At 33.8% G+C, this 21,166-nt stretch overlaps 3 protein-coding genes across 3 annotated transcripts in view; 2 read left to right on the forward strand and 1 right to left on the reverse strand.

The window, feature by feature from the left end:
• The window catches only part of LOC104779275 (hexokinase-3-like), a 3,717-nt gene extending 670 nt beyond the window's left edge, over window positions 1-3,047 (forward strand). Inside the window, exons 2-9 of the mRNA XM_019240864.1 lie at window positions 633-860; window positions 961-1,140; window positions 1,443-1,517; window positions 1,669-1,824; window positions 1,909-2,007; window positions 2,118-2,245; window positions 2,366-2,444; window positions 2,534-3,047. Of these exons, the coding sequence (XP_019096409.1) occupies window positions 633-860; window positions 961-1,140; window positions 1,443-1,517; window positions 1,669-1,824; window positions 1,909-2,007; window positions 2,118-2,245; window positions 2,366-2,444; window positions 2,534-2,890 (1,302 nt within the window). The 3' untranslated portion in view covers window positions 2,891-3,047. The remainder of the gene's footprint in view (window positions 1-632; window positions 861-960; window positions 1,141-1,442; window positions 1,518-1,668; window positions 1,825-1,908; window positions 2,008-2,117; window positions 2,246-2,365; window positions 2,445-2,533) is intronic.
• LOC104777977 (formate--tetrahydrofolate ligase) lies at window positions 16,788-19,676 on the forward strand. The gene is made up of 5 exons (XM_010502313.2): window positions 16,788-17,059; window positions 17,514-17,663; window positions 17,739-18,914; window positions 19,019-19,165; window positions 19,269-19,676. Exons 1-5 carry the CDS (start codon window positions 16,904-16,906, stop codon window positions 19,542-19,544), a joined length of 1,905 nt encoding a protein of 634 aa, XP_010500615.1. The 5' UTR covers window positions 16,788-16,903; the 3' UTR covers window positions 19,545-19,676.
• LOC104777978 (ubiquitin-conjugating enzyme E2 20) overlaps window positions 19,727-21,166 on the reverse strand; it is a 2,011-nt gene continuing 571 nt past the window's right edge. The window contains exons 2-6 of the mRNA XM_010502314.2: window positions 20,742-20,769; window positions 20,406-20,633; window positions 20,256-20,319; window positions 20,096-20,155; window positions 19,727-19,997 (exon numbers count right to left, since the gene is read on the reverse strand). Coding sequence (XP_010500616.1) covers window positions 19,951-19,997; window positions 20,096-20,155; window positions 20,256-20,319; window positions 20,406-20,633; window positions 20,742-20,769 — 427 coding nt within the window. The 3' untranslated portion in view covers window positions 19,727-19,950. The remainder of the gene's footprint in view (window positions 19,998-20,095; window positions 20,156-20,255; window positions 20,320-20,405; window positions 20,634-20,741; window positions 20,770-21,166) is intronic.

Raw genomic sequence — 21,166 nt, forward strand, 5'->3', positions numbered from 1 at the left:
TTTTTTTTTTTTTTTTTTGCTGATTAAGGATCTCATGCTTAACATTGATTTGAGTAATGTGTGAAAGATGATTCCTTTCTTCTGTTCTCTTCGGTTTGGTTCTTGATTTATCAAGATTTAGTGATCTCAGGTTCTTTCTGTTTACTCTACATTGCATGATCTCACCAAAGTCCTTAATTTTACTGTTTGCTCAATGCAGTAAAATAGAATGTTTTGTTGCTTGATTCTTATATATATGACAATCACTTGCTCAACGAGCTCGTTCCTGGTCGTGGTAAGGGTCTCTCGTGTTTGAGCTTTAGTTGGAGGGAGCCAGGGAATTAAAGAAGTGTCAGTGGGTACCATTTTGTGCAAAAAAAAACAGATCCTTTGATTCTGTTCTCTTCTTTTCGTTTATGTGAATTTTATTTAAATATCCTGTAAAAGCTTTTAAGGACTTCTCCTTTTCTTTTCCTTCTCTCTTATCTCTTACCTTTACTTTCGTATCTTGTTCCTATCTACTAGATTGCTACTGCTCAAACGAAAATGAACTGGTTTCTTCATATTGTAGCCATTGGATTCTCTCTTTTTATTTGAGGAAACGTATTTCATTTCTTTTTTTTTTTTTGTAGACTCATAATTGTCACAACTAGCCTGTTTGTTCAAATAGTTTACATCCAATCATTGCAGTTGTGTGTTGGATTGCACTGACTGACTGCTTTTATTTCAGGAGGGAGAAAGGAACGTATTATGCACTTCACCTTGGTGGCACTTATTTTAGGATTTTAAGAGTTCATCTCGGTGCTCAAAGGTCCTATCTAGATGTTCAAGATGTTGAACGACATCCAATACCTTCACATCTGATGAACAGCACCAGCGAGGTGACTATTTTTGCTTATTATTTTACCAGTCCTTGCTTGTTATGTATAATGTAAACCAGTAAATTTGGTCTCTGTTGATTTTTTGTTCACATGATTGCAGGTTCTTTTCAACTTTCTCGCCTTCTCCTTGGAAAGGTTTATCGAAAAAGAAGAAAACGGGTCCGATTCACAAGGTGTTAAAAGGGAACTTGCATTTACGTTTTCATACCCTCTCAAGCATACTTCTATTTCTTCAGGAGTTCTAATTAAATGGACCAAAGGTTTTGAGATTAGTGAAATGGTAAGTCTTATGATACTTACATTACTTCTTATATTCTTTGCAACCTGTGGTTTTCTTTAAGATATTTTTGTTAATTTTAAGAATAACTTCAACTCGTACCAACTCGATCGAATTACTCTCTCTACTATCAAAATTCTATCTAATATCCTGATAGTGCTCTTGGGTTAACAAGAGTGGATGACCTTTAGCTTAACTATTAGCTGTGTTATGATTTTGTGGCAATGTAGTCCACCTCTTGGAATTTGGTGTGAGTACAGCATAAGCTAAACTGTAATATGATCGTATATGCCTTACTGTTTTAGGTTGGGAAAGAAATAGCTGAATGTCTACAAGATGCGCTGGACCGAAGAGGCCTAAATATGCATGTTGCGGCTCTTGTAAGTGCTTTGTCACTGGAACATATATCTTTTTCTTACCTCTTTTACAATACGCCTTAGCAGAACTCCAATCAAAATGTCTATGTAGCTGCTGCGAGAAATTCTTATGAAATGATGCTTGGTTATAATTTCTGTTTTCTCTTTTGAGCAGGTAAATGATACTGTTGGAGCCCTGTCACTTGGATATTATCATGATCCAGACACGGTAGTAGCAGTTGTATTTGGGACAGGTAGTAATGCATGTTACTTGGAACGAACTGATGCCATAATCAAGTGTCAGGGTCTGCTTACAACTTCTGGAAGCATGGTACGAAGAACTATTTTGAGAAACCAGCTATCATGCTTTAGTTCCCAGAGAAATAAATGTAAAAGATTCTTTCGTAATTTTCAGGTAGTCAATATGGAGTGGGGTAATTTTTGGTCCTCTCATCTGCCTAGAACTTCATATGACACTGACTTGGATGCAGAGAGTTCAAATTCAAATGATATGGTATTATTTGCCTTGCTTTCCCTTTTTTTTCATGTTTTGTATTGCACCATGAGTTATTATTATCAGGTTAATCTATTAGCATTAAGATCTTTTGGGGTTTTCTTTAATAGGGTTTTGAGAAGATGATATCAGGAATGTATCTGGGTGACATTGTTCGTAGAGTAATTCTTCGCATGTCTCAAGAGTCTGATGTCTTTGGACCCACCACGTCCGTATTATCTGAGCCTTACGTTCTAAGGTACATGTCATCTTTACAACTGATTGTTGTCTAATTTGATCTCACATCAAGTACCTTCCATCTCTCAGTACTGTTTACTCTATATCAAAACGTCTAAGCATGTATACTTCTATCTCTTAGTACAAATTCAGTCTCAGCCATGCATGAAGATGACACACCTGAGCTACTAGAAGTAGCAAGAATCTTGAAAGACTTGGGGGTAAGTCAACATGTTCACTATTATTGCGCCTTTTTATGGAACTTGAAGGTAGAAAATGTAATAAAACTTGTTATGAATGAACAAAACAGGTACCGGATGTCCCACTGAAGGTGAGAAAATTAGTGGTGAAAGTATGTGACGTGGTTACACGAAGAGCAGGGAGGCTAGCAGCAGCAGGAATTGCAGGAATATTGAAGAAGATAGGGCGAGATGGAAGCGGAGGAATCACGAGCGGGAGAAGCAGAGGCGAAATCCAAATGCAGAAAAGAACAGTTGTTGCAGTAGAAGGAGGTTTGTACATGAACTATGTCATGTTTAGGGAATACATGGAAGAAGCTCTGGTTGAGATATTAGGAGAAGAGGTGAGTCAATACGTAGTCGTTAAAGCCATGGAAGATGGTTCAAGCATTGGCTCTGCTCTCCTCGTTGCCTCTTTACAGTCATGAATTCATTATCGTGATCCGTTCGTATTTATGGTTATATATAAAAATTGGTTATGTGCGTCAGTCAGTGTGTGTAAATAAATTATTCAATATTTGTTTGTTGTTAATTATTATTTTCTAAATATAGTTTTTGTGTAAATGTTTAGGAAGGGTTTATATATTCTTTGGTACTTTCTATCCTTGTGATGTGTATTTGGAAGGCTGTTTAAGAAATGATTAACACAATGTAAAGGTAATGATGACGATTAATAGAATGTCAATTTCTATTGCTTCTTCTTTTTGTTGCTTTTTTTTTAGTGCCAAAGCCTCCCTACTAAAGAATAACTTCTTTTTCTATCTTTGCTTTGTAGCACCTTTCAAAAAGAATGATGTTCAAAATACATTTATTAAATTTCGTTTCTCTAAGACTGTTCAATTCGTTCGCATTAGGTAACTTTGGTTGTGTTGGACTTGGACCGTCAGAAACCATGTAGTAGTTGTTTCGATCACTAAGGAGTTTAAAAAGGCAAAGTTCTTGCTTGTTTCTTCCGCTGGCTCCTGAAATCGTCCTTCCTGTAGAGAAGAACATATAAGTGTTTAAGTTGGATGGGTTAGAAACATCTTTCTATGAGGTGTGACTGAATGCGATAAATCGACAAGGTGGAAGAAGAAATGTGACCGATGAATTAATCATCTTCGTCCTTGAAGATATAAAATTAATGTAGATTGTGTATAAGGCAGAGAGTTTGTGGAATTCATGGATTGATCTCCTCTCCCCATGAGGAGTAAGGCTGAGGAGCCTCCGCCGTTTCTCCTTCCTCTTATATGAGTGCGACCTCAACCTTTGCCTTCTTTTCTTTCTTCTTAAATAGTTAGGTGTTTTGTGTTTAGGTTAAAAATTCAAATCTCACACATAAATTTTTCCTGTGTTCGGATCTACGGTTAATAGTTAGCACATTGACTTTGAGACCACATTTATGACAAGTGTCACTAAAGGTCCAGACTTTGGTGATAAAGAGGCCTAGCTCAGGACCGTTCAGCTCTAGAGACCCGGGGGAGTTTGGGTCTTCAAGGTGGTGAGAAAAGCGAGAAGTCCGGAGTTGAAAAGAAATTCTCGGTTTTTAGAGAGATTCGGTCAATTAAGAGATCGAGCGTTACAACTTGAATGTTGAGATCGAAACGAACATAATTTCTCACAAACTTGTTCTTGAGATTCGCCTCGTTTTCGACCACTAAGATCAGCGAGTGTGGGATTCTACTCCCACAAAAGAGAAAATATTAAACATACATTTGATTTACAAACATATGAGAATATGAAATAAAGTTGTAAAGCATAAAACTATTGAAAGGAAGAGATGAGAATTCATCACAGCTTACGACAACAAGTATATATTGTGAACATAAACACACTAAGAACGCGTTCTCCTTATGATATAATAACGTGTTCTTCTTAGGATATAAGCTTATAAGAACATGTTCTTCTTACGATTATAAATGTACATTCTAGTAGTTTCCTTATATATACTCTGTTGTATCCCTATAAATAGTTTGTAACTAGGTCATTATTATTCAAGAAATGAGAATCTCTCATTCTCCTCTATTCTAACCTAGCCGCTCTCTCTTTCTCTCTTTCTCTCTTGATCATTCTATCTCATTCTCTATTATTCTCATACTCATATGTTTGTAATTTTGACATGGTATCAGAGCAGTAACGCTCCTATTGTGTTTATTATCAAATCTTCATCTTCCGCACCAGAATCTCATCATGGATCTCAGCAAAACCCTAATCATTTACACTCAAAGGTGGAAACTACTTGCTATGGGCAAGAACCACAAAGACAGCATTGTGCGGTCGTGGGCTCTGGAAGCACATTGAGAGCAATGAAGCTGTGAAAGAGACGACGACCAAACAAGAAGGAAAGGAGATCGTTTTGTGTGACAATGAAAAGTGGTTCCAAGAGAACCAAAGTGTTTTAGCCTTCATCCAAAATTCTTTGGATGCTCCGATTCTTGAGTCATACTCATATTGTGAGACGACTAAGGATCTTTAGGATACCCTAAAGAATGTATTTGGTAATGTCTCTAATCTGAGTTGTGTGTTTGAGGTTAAGAAAGCAATCAACAATCTCAACCAGGAAGACATGGAGTTTACTATACACTTTGGGAAGTTCAGATCTCTTTGGGCAGAGTTGGAAATGTTAAGACCTAGCTCGGTGGATCCAATGGTTCTAAATGAACGCTGTGAACAAGATAAGGTGTTTGGCCTGATATTGACGTTGAATTTGTCATACAATGACCTCATCAAGCATATCCTTCGTTTTGACGAGTTTCCAAGTCTCGATTATGTGTGCAATCAAATTCAAAAGGAGCATTGTTCCATTGGTCTGTTTGGAGCCAACAAAGGAGAGGTAGTTGTTGCAAACAAGGGCTACTATAGGAATGATGGAAAGAATCGGCTCATATGTGATCATTGCAAGAAGCCAGACATCTTAAGGAGAAATGTTGGGTTCTCCATCCACATCTTCGGCCGAGAGGAACTAATCCAAGAGCGAATCAAGCGAGTGGATATGGTGAAGCACAAGCTCCAGGGGTTTCTCAAATCACTGAAGGAAACAGATCAGCGTTAGCAGTCTCCTCGGAGTTGGTGAGAAAATCTGATCTCGATGCACTCATCAAGGCTCTAAAAGTAATGCATATCTTACTCTCAATGCTACGAAACCCCTTATTGTTGATTCTAGAGGCTCTCACCATATGACTAGTGATTCGAAACTAATTAGTGATATAAAACCGGTTTTAGGAAATGTGATCATAGCCAATGGAGATAAAGTACCTATTGAAGGAATTGGGAACTTAATTCGATAAAACCTCTAAAGCTTTTTATATGCCTAGCTTCACCTCTAATTTGTAATCAGCTAAAAGGGCGACTAATGATCTTAATTGTTATGCAATATTTGGTCCTAATGATGTTTATTTTAAGGATATTAAAACAATTAGAGTGCTTGGCAAAGGAACCACTAAAGATGATCTTTATGTGCTTGAGGATTCAAACCTATCTACTTCCCTTTCTTCATGTTTTAAGTCAATAATTGATAAGACTAATAGTTCAGTGTGGCATGCTAGACTTGGTCATCCCCATTTTCTTGCTTTGGAACTCTTATTGCCTAGTATTTTGTTTAAGAATAACGATTGTGAAGCTTGCATCCTTGGTAAACATTGTAAAGCTGTTTTTCCTAAGTCTTCAACTATATATGAACATTGTTTTGACTTAATTCATTATGATGGTTTGACTTCACCTTGCTTATCTCGTGAAATCAGAAATATTTTGTTACTTTTATTGATGAAAAATGAAAATATACTTGGCTAACTTTGCATCCTTCTAAGGATAAAACTATTGATGTTTTTCTAAACTTTCAGAAATATGTGACTAACCATTATAATGCCAAGAATAAAATTTTGAGATCAAATAATGGTGGGGAGTATACAAGTCATGCATTCAAACAACATTTGGCCAAACATGGATTTTTTACCAAACAAGTTATCCTTATACACCCCAACAAAATGGCGTAGCTGAAAGGAAGAATAAACATCTCATGGAGGTCGCTCGATCTATGATGTTCCACACAAATGTACCAAAGAAGTTATGGGGAGATGTTGTTGTAACATCATGCTACATGATCAATCGAACTCCAACAAAAATACTGAGTGATATCTCTCCATTTGAAGTACTTAACAAAATTAAACCGTCTATCAATCACTTACGTGTATTTGGATGTGTGTGTTATGTCTTAAAACCAGGTGAACAGCGTGACAAGCTTGAAGCTAAGAGTGTCAAATGCATGTTTGTTGGCTACTCTAGTACTCAAAAGGGATATAAGTGTTATGAACCTGAAGCTAGGAGGGTTCTAGTCTCAAGGGATGTCAAGTTCTTAGAATCCAAGGGATTCTATGATACAAGTAATTGGGAGGATTTGAAAGATCTTTCCTACTCTTCATCAGACAGAGCAGATAATCTTCGTATTCTTTTTGGAAGGCTTGGAGTTGCGAATAATCAACCTCAGCCTCTACAACATCATTATTCAGTCGAGTCTGAGAGTGAACCGACAACATTACATCAACCTTGTTCTCCTCTGGATGAAACCGATAATCCTCATAGTCAAGAAGCAGATGATTATGGTAAAGCTGAAGACGAACTGAACTCTCAAGGTGAAGAACCTGTATCCAGGGAGGATGATCTTGCTTCCAGGGGAGAAGAACCTATATTAGGGGAAGAAGATCATGTGGAAGAACATCCAACTCAGGTTGAGGCTACAGAGGATGAGACTACTGAGGCTACTGAGGTTATTCACCTCCGGCGAAGTGAAAGACTCAAGTCTGCTCCATCAAACTGGAAAAACGCGTTCATCTACTACAATAATAAGGCAGTTGCTCACTCTATACACGCTGTATGGATTCTGGCACATTTCCTTGTTGAACATCAAGTGTTTCTCACTCAAATTGATAAGCATTGGATTCCAGAAGTTATGAGGAAGCTAAAGAACATAAAGTTTGGCGTGATGTGTTTGGAGATAAGACTAACGCAATGGTGAAGAATCACACATGGGAGGAAGCTGATTTACCAAAAGGGAAGAAAGCTGTGACATCTCGATGGATATTCACTATAAAGTATAAGAGTGATGTGGGGATAGAACAATATAAAGTCAGAATCTTATCAAGAGGGTTCATTCAAAATTATGGAGAAGACTATTGTGACACATTTGATTCAGTGGCCAAGCTTCAAACAGTAAGAGTAGTGATATCATTAGCTACTAATCTTTCTTTGGAATTGTGGCAGATAGATGTGAAGAACGCGTTCTTACAAGGAGAAATAGAAGATGAGGTCTATATGAGACCACCACCAGGTCTTGAAGGTACTATTGGTCCCGGTAAGGTGTTTAAATTAAAGAAAGCAATATATGGGCTGAAACAATCACCAAGAGCTTGATATCATAAACTCAGCTCAACATTGATGAAAAATGGATTTAGAAGATCAGAAGCTGATCACACTCTTTTCACTTATCCAAGCCAAAGAGGTATTATAATCATTCTTATATATGTTGATGATATTATCATCTCCTGGAATGACATGGTAGGTATTCAAGATACCAAACTCTACCTTAAATCAGTTTTTGATATCAAAGATCTTGGAGAACTAAAGTACTTTCTTGGGATAGAAGTTTGTCGTTTCTGAAGAAGGAATCTTCTTGTCGAAAAGAAAGTACACACTTGATCTTTTGAATGAGGCAGGTAAACTTGGATCAAAACCAGTTGAAACACCACTTGAAGAAATCTACAAGGCTAATCGTAAGGGGAGCTGAATGATGCCCCTTTCGAAGATGTAAAACAGTATCGACGGTTGGTAGGTAAGCTTATTTATCTCACCATAGCTAGACCTGATATATGTTTTGCTGTGAACCAGGTGAGTCAACATATGCAAAAGCCAACAGTACATCATTGGGAAATGGTGAGCCGAATACTCAAGTATCTCAAAGGATCACCAGGACAAGACATATGGATGGTATGTAATGGAAATGCAGAGCTGGTAGGATACTATGATGCAGATTATTTTGGGGATCATGAAGATAGACACTAAACAACTGGTTATTGCACATTTGTTGGAGGAAATTCTGTCACTTGGAAGAGTAAGAAACAAAATGCGGTCTCTCTCTCAAGTGCAGAGTATAAATACAGGGCAATGAGGAAACTCAACAACCGAACTCATGTGGCTCAAATCTCCCTTGAAGGATCAAGGCATCGAGACTCCAAATCCGATCACAATGCATTGTGACAATGAAGCTGCCATTCACATTGCATCAAACTCAGTATTTCATGAAAGGACGATACACGTAGAAGTGGAATGTCACAAAGTCAGAGAAAAAGTTCAGTTAGGAGTTATCTTGCCATGTTACACCAAGAGTTCTAAACAACTGGCAGACATCTTCACCAAAGCAGCAAGCCCCAAGGTTTGCAAGTATATACACTCCAAACTTGGACTTATGGACCTAACCATGCCACCGATGAAGACCCTAAGCTATTGACTGCAAACTCTTCTTCCCTTAGTATGTTTTTGTCCCAAATGGGTTTTCCATACTAAGGTTTTTAATAAGGTGGGTGTTCATAGTTTCAAGCTTAACCTCTGTTCCAAATGGTTAAGCTTGAGGGGGAGTGTAAACATGAACACACTAAGAACATGTTTTCCTTATGTTATAAGAACGCGTTCTCTTTATGATATAAGAACGTGTTATTCTTAAGATATAAGAACCTGTTCTTCTTACGATTATAAATGTACATTCTAGTAGTTTCCTTATATATACTTCATTTTATCCCTATAAGTAGTTTGTAACTAGGTCATTATTATTCAAGGAATGAAAATCTCTCCTTCTCCTCTATTCTAACCTAGCCGCTCTCTCTTTCTCTCTTTCTCTCTTGATCATTCATACTCATATGTTTGTAATTCTTACATATATGACTCTTTGATCAATTAGGTTTTCATATATTTTTTAAATGATAAAACACAAGTATGTATCTATAAAAAATACTACAATTGATCCAACCACTTATCAACAAATAAATGTTCAACTATAAATAAATAATGTATAATATAATAATTCATTTAAAATAGAAAAATTCTTAGGACCACTCTTATTCACCCCCTCTTAGTTAACCAATCAAAATACAACAAACTGCCATGTCATATCATATTTATAAAATAAATCAAACTTAAAATAAAAAGACAAAACAAATTAAGGAAACCAATTCTGTAGATTTTTCATTAAGAAAATTATGTTTGTTTAGGTTTATAAAATAATGATTAGAGTTTAGATTTTACAATTAAACGAAATCATATGTTGGTTTGGGTTTACAATAAAGTGGTTGGAGTTTAGTTTTTACAATTAAACAAAATTATATGTCGGTTTGGGTTTACAAAAGAGTGGTTAGAGTTTAGGGTTTAGATTTTACAATTAAATGAAACTATATGTCGGTTTGGGTTTACAAAAAGGTGCTTAGAGTTTAGGGTTTAGATTTTACAATTAAACGAAATTATATGTCGGTTTGGGTTTACAAAAGAGTGCTTAGGGTTTAGATTTTACAATTAAACAAAATTATATGTCGGTTTGGGTTTATAAAAATAGTGGCTAGGGTTTAGATTTTACAATTAAATAAAAATGTATTTTAATCCCCTATATATTAATAAAGAAGCACTTTTGAAAAAATCTGATGTGTCGTCGCCAGAGAGCTTGAAGCACATTTTAGCAACTAAACCCTATTAATTAATGTTAATTACATTTATGCCATTACATATTTAAATACAAATTTATTAAATAAATTAAACTATTTGTATTCATTTGATTTGAAACTATATTATACTTCTTTAAAAAACAAAAAAAAAATTCTTTTAAAAATTTAATAATTTTTCATGTTTTATTAAAATAAATTTCATACAATTTTTTTCACCGCGTTAAAATTATTATTTACTTTCAAATATTTCACGTAGGAAACATATTTCTATATAAAAATAAACGTAAATTTGAATAAAACAATATAAAGAATTATTTACATATTTTGTTTTACAAAAACAAATATCAAATCCTACATAATAATTTTATTTGAATTGATTTATCCACATTATGTCTGGGTTGTTACCTAGTTTGGGTTCATAGAAAAAGTGATTTGGGTTTAAATGCTATAATTTAAAACTATAATATAATGTTTAGAATTAAGAATTTTAAATTTAATTGATATACAGAATTTGTTTTTTTCATCAATAAGTTGTTTCCTTAACTAAGAGGGGATGAATAAGAAAGGTATAGGGGTGAACCCAAGAATTGTCCTTTAAAATATAGTAAAATATTTTTTAGAATGTAAGAAAATTATAATTACAATGCAATTATACAAAAAAATATAGAAGATCTATTGATTATAAGTGAAAGAGGGAAAAGGAGAAAGACAAAGAAGAAGAATGGCGAGTACGGCTACGACAAAGATGAAGGTGGGTTCGAACAGCCCGAGCTGGCGCTAGGAATACTAAGGCTATAGGCAGTAAATTTTTAAAAGGCTGGTTAGTTGAGAACGGTGTAGAGAGATTGCTTTCACCAGTTGGTTTATTCAGGGATTGAACGAGAAAATTAGTGATAAAAGAGAGTGAGAGAGAGAGGGGTAAGAAGGAAAAATTGGTAAGGAGATTAGACCCCACGCATCTCTCTTAGAAAGAAGTTAGGTCGATTCGAGACAAATAAAATTCACCAATGATCAATAAAATATATATATATATATATATATATATATATATATTGTTTCAATTATTTTAAATATTTGCAAATTATTTTAACATCACTTATATAATTGATATTAAAATTAATAAAATAATATTATTTTCAGAAAAGAAGTGTTTTTAAATTTTATTAATTAATATAAAAACTATAAAAATTGTTTCTGTTAATAGGCCTCCTCAACCTATGCTTAAGTGCAATTTCAATGCAAGTTTTGATCCCTTAACTTACGAGACACAAGGTGAGTGGATTTTACGTGATTACAGAGGAATCTCCAATGGTTGGGGTGCTGCGAACATGAGATTTGCATCATCACCTTTGGAAGCTAAAGGGAAAGCTTTGCTATATGCGATGCAGCAAACGTGGATACGGGGAATAAGACAAGTTACTTTCGAAGGGGATTGCGAGATACTTATTAAGATGCAGCATAAATCAATATATGTTGCTTCAATTGATGGTGTTTATCAAGATATTTTACACTGGTCTCAGTTTTTTGAGAATATCCAATTTTCATACATTCCTAGAAATTGTAATAAAACAGCTTATGTATTAGCAAAATTTGGATGTAGTACAGATCCTTTTTATTCTGCTTGTTTCCATCCTCCTGTTTGGTTAGCAGAAACTCTTTGTAACGATTACATTTTATCATCTATATAATTTCTTTTTTGACGAAAAAAAAAAACAAAAAAAACTTACCATTTTTTACATAATAAAAAATACCAAGGTTCTTTTTCAGTGGGACGTTGACAAATAGTATTTACGTCACTTTTAATTGTAATTGTAATTGACTGAAAATTTGTATCATATTCTAAATGATGTAAATCATTATATTTGTATCAGTACTATTAAGTGATGCAAAATATATAGATCTAGATTTGCATCAGTTTTAATGAACCGATGTAACACAAATCATAATAGCATTAGTTATTACAACTGATGTTAAATATATAATTTTTGTATCGTTTATAAATATTTAATTTAAATTAATATCATTTAATTTTTTGATACAAATTAATTGAAGAAATTGAACATTTTTGTTGTAGCGTTAGGGACAATAATATCAACAACAGAGAGATAGACTATAAAATCAACCGTTAATTATTAGTTCAGATGCCAATCCGAGAGAATTAGTATCAAGTTATCAACCAATGAGAGTGCGCAAATCCAATCAAGAAATATATATAATTTTCTAAGAATTTTTTTTTTTCAGATTAATAAAACAAAGCAACCTTGATTCCCCACGTCATCACATACCATCTCATTAACGAGGAAAGAAATTTTGTAATTTAATTAAAACCAAATAAATTATGGGAAAATTACTTATAACTCTGTCTTTTTAACACATTTTTTTGGATATTACATGTAATAAATTATGGTAAAATTACTTTTCATATGTATATTACTACTCTTTACCAACCTCACATTTTTCTTCTCCATCCTCTTTGTTTCTGTCTCATCTTCCCACATCATTCATTTTTAAGATTCAAATTTCTTTTCAATAGCTAGAATAATGAATTCTGTTTACATTTCTCTAGCCTGGTATTTTTGATTTTGATGTGTTTGTTTGTTCAATTTTAGTTCATGGGGTTTTCTCAAACTTCATTCAATTCTTCAATTTTATGAGTTTAGTTCATCTTCACACATTATTCATATTTGACTTTTAGTTTGTTGTACGTTCATCAAAAGCCACAATTTATATAGTAACATTAGTTTAGTAAGGTATTACATGAAATGTCATCACATTCAACACAAAAAAAAAAGTTAAACCCATTAATGGTATATATGGAATCTGTATTATTTCTTATATACATGTATCAAAACAACCTTACAACTAATTTTTACTATTCATACAACCCAACACAATTAATATTCCATAATTAATAATATAGATATCTAGAAGATTTTGTCAAGAATTAAAATTATGATTTTTCATATAATGTTTGTTTGATTTTCTTTTTAATTGCTATGAATCATCATACACAGTAATACACAATATTGTTTTAAAAAAGCCTAGCTTTTGTTTTGCATTATTTAGACAATCCTTTACAGTCATATTATGAATCAAATTTCGAATAAGCAAGAATCTTAACTTAATAAGCATCAAAATTAAAAGTTTGTATTTTGATTAGTTCGAACCATTTCAATATATAAAAAATAATAAATTTTTAACTTTAGTTTTAATATTATTATCGATATGTTTAAATTTTATAAAGTATTTAAAATATCAAAAAATGGTATATGGCAGGACGACTTTTGATCGATATTAATATTAAAAGTATAAAATATCATGGTGCTACAACACAAGTTTAAATCATCATTTTATTATTTTTTAAACACCACAAAATTTTATTATAATAAATATGTAATGTATTTTAACAATATTACAACAATAAAGACTTCTTAGTTATCTAAAAAGAAATAAAATATATCATTAAAAATAAAATAAAATAAATAAAATATTTGTAAACTCTTATCCTCCGGTTTGGGCAACCAATCTTGGAGTTAGTTTCTAGATTAATGTTTGGTGGAAAAAAAAGAAAAAATAAGTAAAATATATCATTAAAAATAAAAATAAGATATTTTAACTAAAAATTAATTGTAATTTTTTTTTTACCCTTATTATAATTATAATTTTAAAAATTTTAGTTTTTAGAAAAATCAATATTTCCATGTGACAAAAAAATATTTTGATAAACAAACTTTAAGAGTTTGTGGATGATATGGTGGGATTAGTTTGATGTAAGATGAGTTAGATAAAAGTGCTAATTTCCATTGATACTTCTAACTTTAAATATTCAATCATAATATTGATGTGTCGTATTTTATAGAGTTTAAGCCATTATTTTTATATTTCTTTTGAATATTTTATTAAGTCAAAGTGAGTTTTACAGTTTGTTTTGAGACGAAAAGATGCATTTGGAGATAGTACAAACCAGTAGAAACTTCAGAAGTTTGGCCTCAAACGAAAAATTTCCCACCGATAGATCTTTCTCCATTTTTGACACAAGCTAGATGAAAATGTTAACTGTTATTTCCATGTTATTTGAAAAACATTTAACGGTGAAATTGAAAGTTATAAGCAATACAATGAAGAAAGATCAATCCAGTGAGGAAATGAAGCAGACGTAGAATCCAGTGTCTCAAGACCGACAGCTCCACATGAAGGACTGATTGGTCCCCATTCTTTTACACGATATTTTTGCGTTGACCCGAGAAGACCAGAGAGACATGGATCGGTCCATCTATGTAGGAGACTAGTCTCGGCCCCGATTCAAGCTTTCGTTTTTCGTTTTAAACCAACTTTCATTGTTTTAATTTGTTAGAAGCTCGGCCTCTAGAGATATGACATTTATTCTATTCTATTTTCTGCTATTGTAAGCTTGGAGAGATTATTTCTTCTCTTGGCCTTGTTTTTGAGAAGATTTGTGAACCCCATTCTTTATATGTTATTTTGCAATTTAGTTATGTTCTCTTCATCATTGATTTTCTTTTCTTGTTTTTCCATATCTGAGTACATCCTTAATTTGGTTTAGGATTTCAGAAGGTTTCTATGATTAATCGTTGCTAGGTTGTAAGATTGTGGATTGATCTTGTTGTTCTTTATTTATTTTTGTTATTAATGTGTAAGCTAGACTGATCACTTCAATTAAGATTTTAGGTTTAATTCATCGGGCACTAAAGTGTTGTTGAGTTGATTGAAAAGAACATAGGGTTTGTGATCCTTAGCCAACAAGAATTGAAATTTAAGCCACTTTATGAATAAATCAAACTTTTACTTGTTAATGTTTGCTTGGTTTGCTAGATTCAAACGAAAGTTTAAGATCTAGCTAGTTCATTGAATAGATAGTTAATATTGCGAGAGTAGGTTAGCTGATTTTAATTGACGTTTGATCAAATATTCAAATTACTAAGTTATACATATAGTTTGGGTTAAATTTACAAATAATAAATATATATATATATATATAATATTAAACTAGAACCTCTGTAAATACAATACTTTTTGAAAAAAGTGAAAATTGGACTATGGATTAAATATAGGAAAAAGATGTTCAGCTACACGAAGTATAGCTCAATACAAGGCCACACATCCCAACTTTAAAAATGTATTGTCAATTACACCAATTAAATGTATTGAATGGTCACATATACCAACTATATGATGACATGTGCTCAACATCATGATCATTTTATTCCGGTACACTGTTTGTCAGGATCCGGCGTTGACCATGTTTGACCGACGTTGATCGATGTTGATCAACACATTTTTATGGCCTTTTATTAATTAACAAAATATCTATATTCATTATAAAGATATATTTTACATTTGTTAATGCAATCAATCTTATAATAGTTTTTTTCAATTGTAAAACTTAACTTTAAATAAATTAAAAATCATTAATATATTTTTCAGATATTAAAACTTTTATTTTACCACATATCCTACTATATTAATTGAGAAGTACAAATTTGAAACTAACCTTATAACTTGTGCTGCATATGTTGTGATTTGAATATTAAAAAACGAAAATATATTACTCAATCTATGAAGAAAACAATGTGTGTTTTAATGTTCCACATCGGTGGATTAGTAAAACTAAATTTATGTGGTTGGTAAAATTAATAAATTTTATTTTCTTACAATGACAATATTATAATTATTTTAAAATATTTCAAAAAATAATGATGCAAATACAGCAAACAAACAATATAAAACTGTGTAATATACATCAAACAAATTAAAATGCTATACCATTCTAAAGTAATTAGTATTCAGAAAGATATATGTTGATTTACCAAAGAATTGCAATATTAAGTAAATATTGTCCATATTTTATTTATTATAACATGAATTTTCCGGTTTTAAATTAAGTTTCAATATCTTAAAAACTATTAATGATTTATTTTCAGTTTTATTTAAGTTTTGAACTTTAAAAAAAAACTAACTATTATAAGATTGAATGCATTAAACATATATAATATATCTTTATATTGGATATAGATATGTTTTTTAACCATAAATGAGTCAACAAAACAATTTTAATACTTTTATTTCTAATACTAAAAAAAAAAAGTTTTGTTCATCAACACCGGATATATCTAGTCAATGTCAGATTCTGACAAACAATGTACCAGAATAAAAATGATCGTGATGTTGAACATATACCATCATATAGTTGGTACATGTGGCTATGCAATACATTTACTTTATATAGTTAAATATACATTTTTAAAGTTGGTATATTCAGCTATACTTGGTTTAGCTCGCTATCTTCTTTCTTAAACATAAAATCCTCATAAAATTAAATAAATGGATGACACAAATATAAATAATAAAAAATCAATAATAGTAGGCCTTATGCTATATAGGTTATAGTGTCTGCGCTTATAGATTAAGGACAAAACCGTCGCTTTCTCTTGCCTTCAATAATTATATGTTTTGAATTGTTAAAGGTATAAAAATAAAAGAGAAAACCAAAAACAATAATACCATCGTCCTCTCATTGGTTACTAACTACTTACTATGGATAAACATGTAAATGTTAACATAAAATGGGTTTATGGTTTGGGTTAACTAATAATTAAAAATAAAATAAATTATAAAAAAACATCATCGTCCTCTTCCATCATCTTATTCTCATCCTCTCTCTCTCTCCAACGCAAAGATCAGACTTGAGACCAAAAACCGAAAAGAGAAGGAAACTTAGAAGAGAGAGAGAGAGAGAGAGTGATGAGTCCATCATCAAGAAAGCTTCAGGTTGTTTCACCAGTTCCGGCTGATATTGATATAGCTAATTCCGTCGAGCCTTTACACATCTCTGAGATTGCCAAAGATCTCAATATCAACACACTTCACTACGATCTCTACGGCAAGTATAAAGCTAAGGTATTCACTTCCCTTTTTTGTTTATTTCTCTCAAAAAAATGAATTGTTCATATGTATCTCCCTGTCTCTAGGTTGTTGTCGGTTTGGGACTTGTGACATGTTTTGAGATTTGATTGAACAATGATCTGAAAGAACTCTGTTTTTGGCTGTATGATACTGTTTGTTATATTGTTTCTAATTGGTTTCGATCATGTTTTTGTTCAAAAACATAATAGTTTTCAAGATATTGCTAAGGGGGTTTTAAGTGTATTGAGCTTTGAGTAGGCTATTACGTAAGTTCAAAGTTTATAACTTTCGATTGATTTTAGCTTCTTCTTACCATTTTTATACCAAAATTAGCTCTCTTTAACTTGTTCATTTTCTATTACTTATTTTTGTCGGTTGTTTCTCTTATGACGTTCTGATTTAGTTGTTCAGTGTTCTGATCTAACTGACTGATGATTTGTTCTTTTAGGTTTTGTTGTCTGCGTTTGATGAGCTTCAAGAACAAGAAGATGGTTACTATGTTGTTGTTGGAGGGATTACTCCAACTCCTCTTGGAGAAGGCAAGAGTACTACCACTGTTGGACTTTGCCAAGCCTTAGGCGCTTACCTCGATAAGAAGGTTTACATCTTTCTCTCTTGCTATTGCATGAACTTCTCTTTTGGTATTATTGATATCTGAAGTGTTGTTGCTTAGGTTGTTACTTGTCTTCGCCAACCATCACAAGGACCGACCTTTGGAATCAAAGGAGGTGCAGCCGGTGGTGGGTATAGTCAGGTCATTCCTATGGATGAGTTCAATCTTCATCTCACTGGAGATATTCACGCGATCACTGCTTCCAACAATCTCTTAGCTGCTGCTATCGACACTCGGATTTTCCATGAGACATCTCAATCCGACAAGGCTCTTTTTAATAGGTTGTGTCCTCCTAATAAAGAAGGGAAGCGTAGTTTTAGTGACATTATGTTCAGGAGATTGACTAAGCTTGGGATCTCCAAGACCAGTCCTGAGGAGCTTACTCCCGAGGAGATAAAGAAATTTGCTAGGCTTGATATTGATCCTGCTTCTATCACGTGGAGAAGAGTGATGGATGTTAATGACCGGTTCTTGAGGAAGATTACTATTGGTCAGGGACCTGAGGAAAAAGGGATGACCAGAGAAACTGGTTTTGATATATCTGTTGCTAGTGAGATTATGGCTGTTTTGGCTTTGACAACCTCTCTTGGTGATATGAGAGAGAGGCTTGGTAAAATGGTGGTTGGTAACAGCAAGGCCGGAGAGCCGATAACAGCTGATGATCTTGGTGTTGGAGGAGCCTTGACCGTTCTGATGAAAGACGCTATAAACCCAACACTCATGCAGACACTTGAAGGGACACCTGTCCTTGTTCATGCTGGTCCTTTTGCAAACATAGCTCATGGAAATTCATCGATTGTTGCTGATAAAATCGCTTTAAAGCTGGTGGGACCTGGTGGATTCGTGGTTACAGAAGCGGGTTTTGGTTCTGACATTGGGACAGAGAAGTTCATGAATATTAAGTGCCGTTACAGCGGACTAACTCCTCAGTGTGCGATTGTTGTGGCAACTGTTAGGGCCTTGAAAATGCATGGTGGTGGACCTGATGTTGTTGCCGGGAGGCCTCTTGATCGTGCTTATGTAAGCGAGAATGTTTCCTTGGTTGAAGCTGGATGTGTGAATCTAGCAAAGCACATCTCAAACACAAAGGCTTACGGTGTGAATGTAGTTGTTGCTGTGAATATGTTCTCAACGGATACCGAAGCAGAATTAAATGCAGTTAGGAAATTTTCAGTGGATGCTGGTGCTTTTGATGCTGTGATTTGTTCCCATCATGCTCATGGTGGTAAAGGAGCGGTAATCTTCTCTCTTTAGAAACTAATACTTTACGATGACAGTATATGCAATTTTTTTGTCTGAGATCCCTGCTTAAAAATGGATTGTTCTTGGAAATGTTGTAGGTGGATCTTGGTATTGCGGTTGAAAAAGCTTGTCAAAACATTACACATCCACTTAGGTTCCTCTACCCATTGGACATTAGCATCAAAGACAAAATTGAGGCCATAGCTAAGTCATATGGAGCCAGTGGTGTTGAATACTCAGACCAGGTGATTGATTCCTAAACCGACTTCTTCAATTTTGTTGCATTGTTGCTAAAAGAAACCTCCTTATGTAAATCCATTTTTATTCTTCTGTGATATGTAAATGCAGGCAGAGAAACAGATTGAGATGTACACACAACAAGGCTTCTCGAACCTTCCCATATGCATGTCGAAGACGCAATATTCATTCTCGCACGATGCATCAAAGAAAGGAGCACCTACAGGGTTTGTGTTGCCAATAAGAGATGTAAGAGGAAGCATTGGAGCTGGTTTCATCTATCCACTGGTTGGTACAATGAGCACAATGCCTGGACTTCCCACAAGACCATGTTTCTACGAGATTGATATTGACACCGTCACTGGAAAAGTTCGTGGCCTTTCTTAAATCTGGTGGAATAGTCAAACCTGTGTGCTTATTATCATTTCTCACTACAACAATAAAAAACTGCAGTTGTACTTCGAAATTGAGTGCTTTTTTCTTCGTTTGTGAAATGAATAAAACATCTCTTCTGATTAATCTCTGGAAATCTCACTCTTCACCATTTTAAAATAAACAAATAAAGTATATTATCTTTCTGAATTCTGACTATTCTATGAAAAACTCACTTGTCACATTCTTCCATTATTCGGCTCAAGTCAAAAAACTTAAGGTAAAGTTCAGATGAAACTGCTGATGTTCAGAAACAAAGAATAAAGCAAATGAATGACACAAAGTGTTTCTTCTGGAAAATGATTGTATGTGAAATCATCAAACGCAGTGGAGATTTATGGATCAGAAGAGCTTGCAGAAATCATGCACTGGGAGGCTTGTAGAGCTTCTCAACCATCTTCCTATACTCTGCACAGTGATAACGAAAGAGACATAAGAAATTCATAATGGAAGAACTTCAAAGACGTTTGATTTATAATGACTGTTATCTCATCTGTTTGTTTCACCTTCTTGGTTGCTCCAGAGCTGAGCTGCTTGAGTGTTCAATGGTGAGCTGATGTTAGGTTCTGACCACCAAAAAGATGTAAAAGAACACAACTCAGATACTGGATCAGCCAACAACAAGACTTTACAGGAAATCAAACATTATGCCCGATAGATTATTACCTCCCAGGAGGCTCTGAATCGACAATAGTATTGTCCTCACATCGTAAGCAGATGACCACTTATCCTGCAAATACGAAAATGTGGATTAGGTTTGGCACTTCTTCTCTAATACTGTGTAGAGCAAAGACACAAATGGAAGGTACATTTTACCTGAAGAATGTCTAAGCAGATATTGCCATAGACATCAACATTGGGGTGGAAGCAACATGTCTCGAACTTAACCTTTGGAGGTTTGAAAGGATAATCATTGGAGAAAGAGAGTGAGAGTCTGTACTCAGTCCCTTCGAAAACTGTGTCTTTGCTTCCTGTGATTGTCCCTTTCCAGCAAAATATGTTGTCTTCCTCTGGAAAAGCAGATATTCCCGGACCACCACCCATCTGAAAGCACCCCAAGTCAAGACCTTATGAGCAAAATCTTAACTACAAAAACCAATTCACACTATCTGTTTATCTACAGCAAGAGAAAGAAAGATGATAAAAACTCACCATCAAGCCCATCAATTCAGACTGCAGCCTGCGTTTAAGCAAAAAAGAAAAAAAAAAAATCGGATTAAGAATCTGTGGGATTCACTTAAGTCTGATTAAAAACCGAAGCTTTGAGAAATATAAACTAGAGGGCAACGATAAGTTCTGATTCAAGATGAATACAAAGAACCATCTGCTTAAAGGTTTAGTACTCTCAGAGACATTCTAACAAACAGCTTGTAGGCAAAGATATAGTAGAAGTCTCCCACTTCAATTACTGGGATCCAGAAGTACATCAACCATAAGAATTTGGATATGGGTAATAGCCATATGGATACGATAAACAGATACGAGGCAAAAGACGAAGACGGTTGAAATTGAAATGGCGAATGTTGGAACAAGATCCCAAGGAAAAAGAAACAAAAAAAAAAAAAAAAAAACCTTTT

The sequence above is a fragment of the Camelina sativa genome, chromosome 3 (genome assembly GCF_000633955.1).
Source record: "Camelina sativa cultivar DH55 chromosome 3, Cs, whole genome shotgun sequence".
Lineage (NCBI taxonomy): Eukaryota > Viridiplantae > Streptophyta > Magnoliopsida > Brassicales > Brassicaceae > Camelina > Camelina sativa.

Excerpts from the sequence above, each read along its gene's own strand:
- LOC104777977 (XM_010502313.2), top strand. The coding sequence starts at position 16,904 with ATGAGTCCATCATCAAGAAAGCTTCAGGTTGTTTCACCAGTTCCGGCT. Across the intron at positions 18,915-19,018 it reads CTCATGGTGGTAAAGGAGCG|GTGGATCTTGGTATTGCGGT; the intron begins GTAATCTTCTCT and ends GAAATGTTGTAG. Across the intron at positions 19,166-19,268 it reads GTGTTGAATACTCAGACCAG|GCAGAGAAACAGATTGAGAT; the intron begins GTGATTGATTCC and ends ATGTAAATGCAG.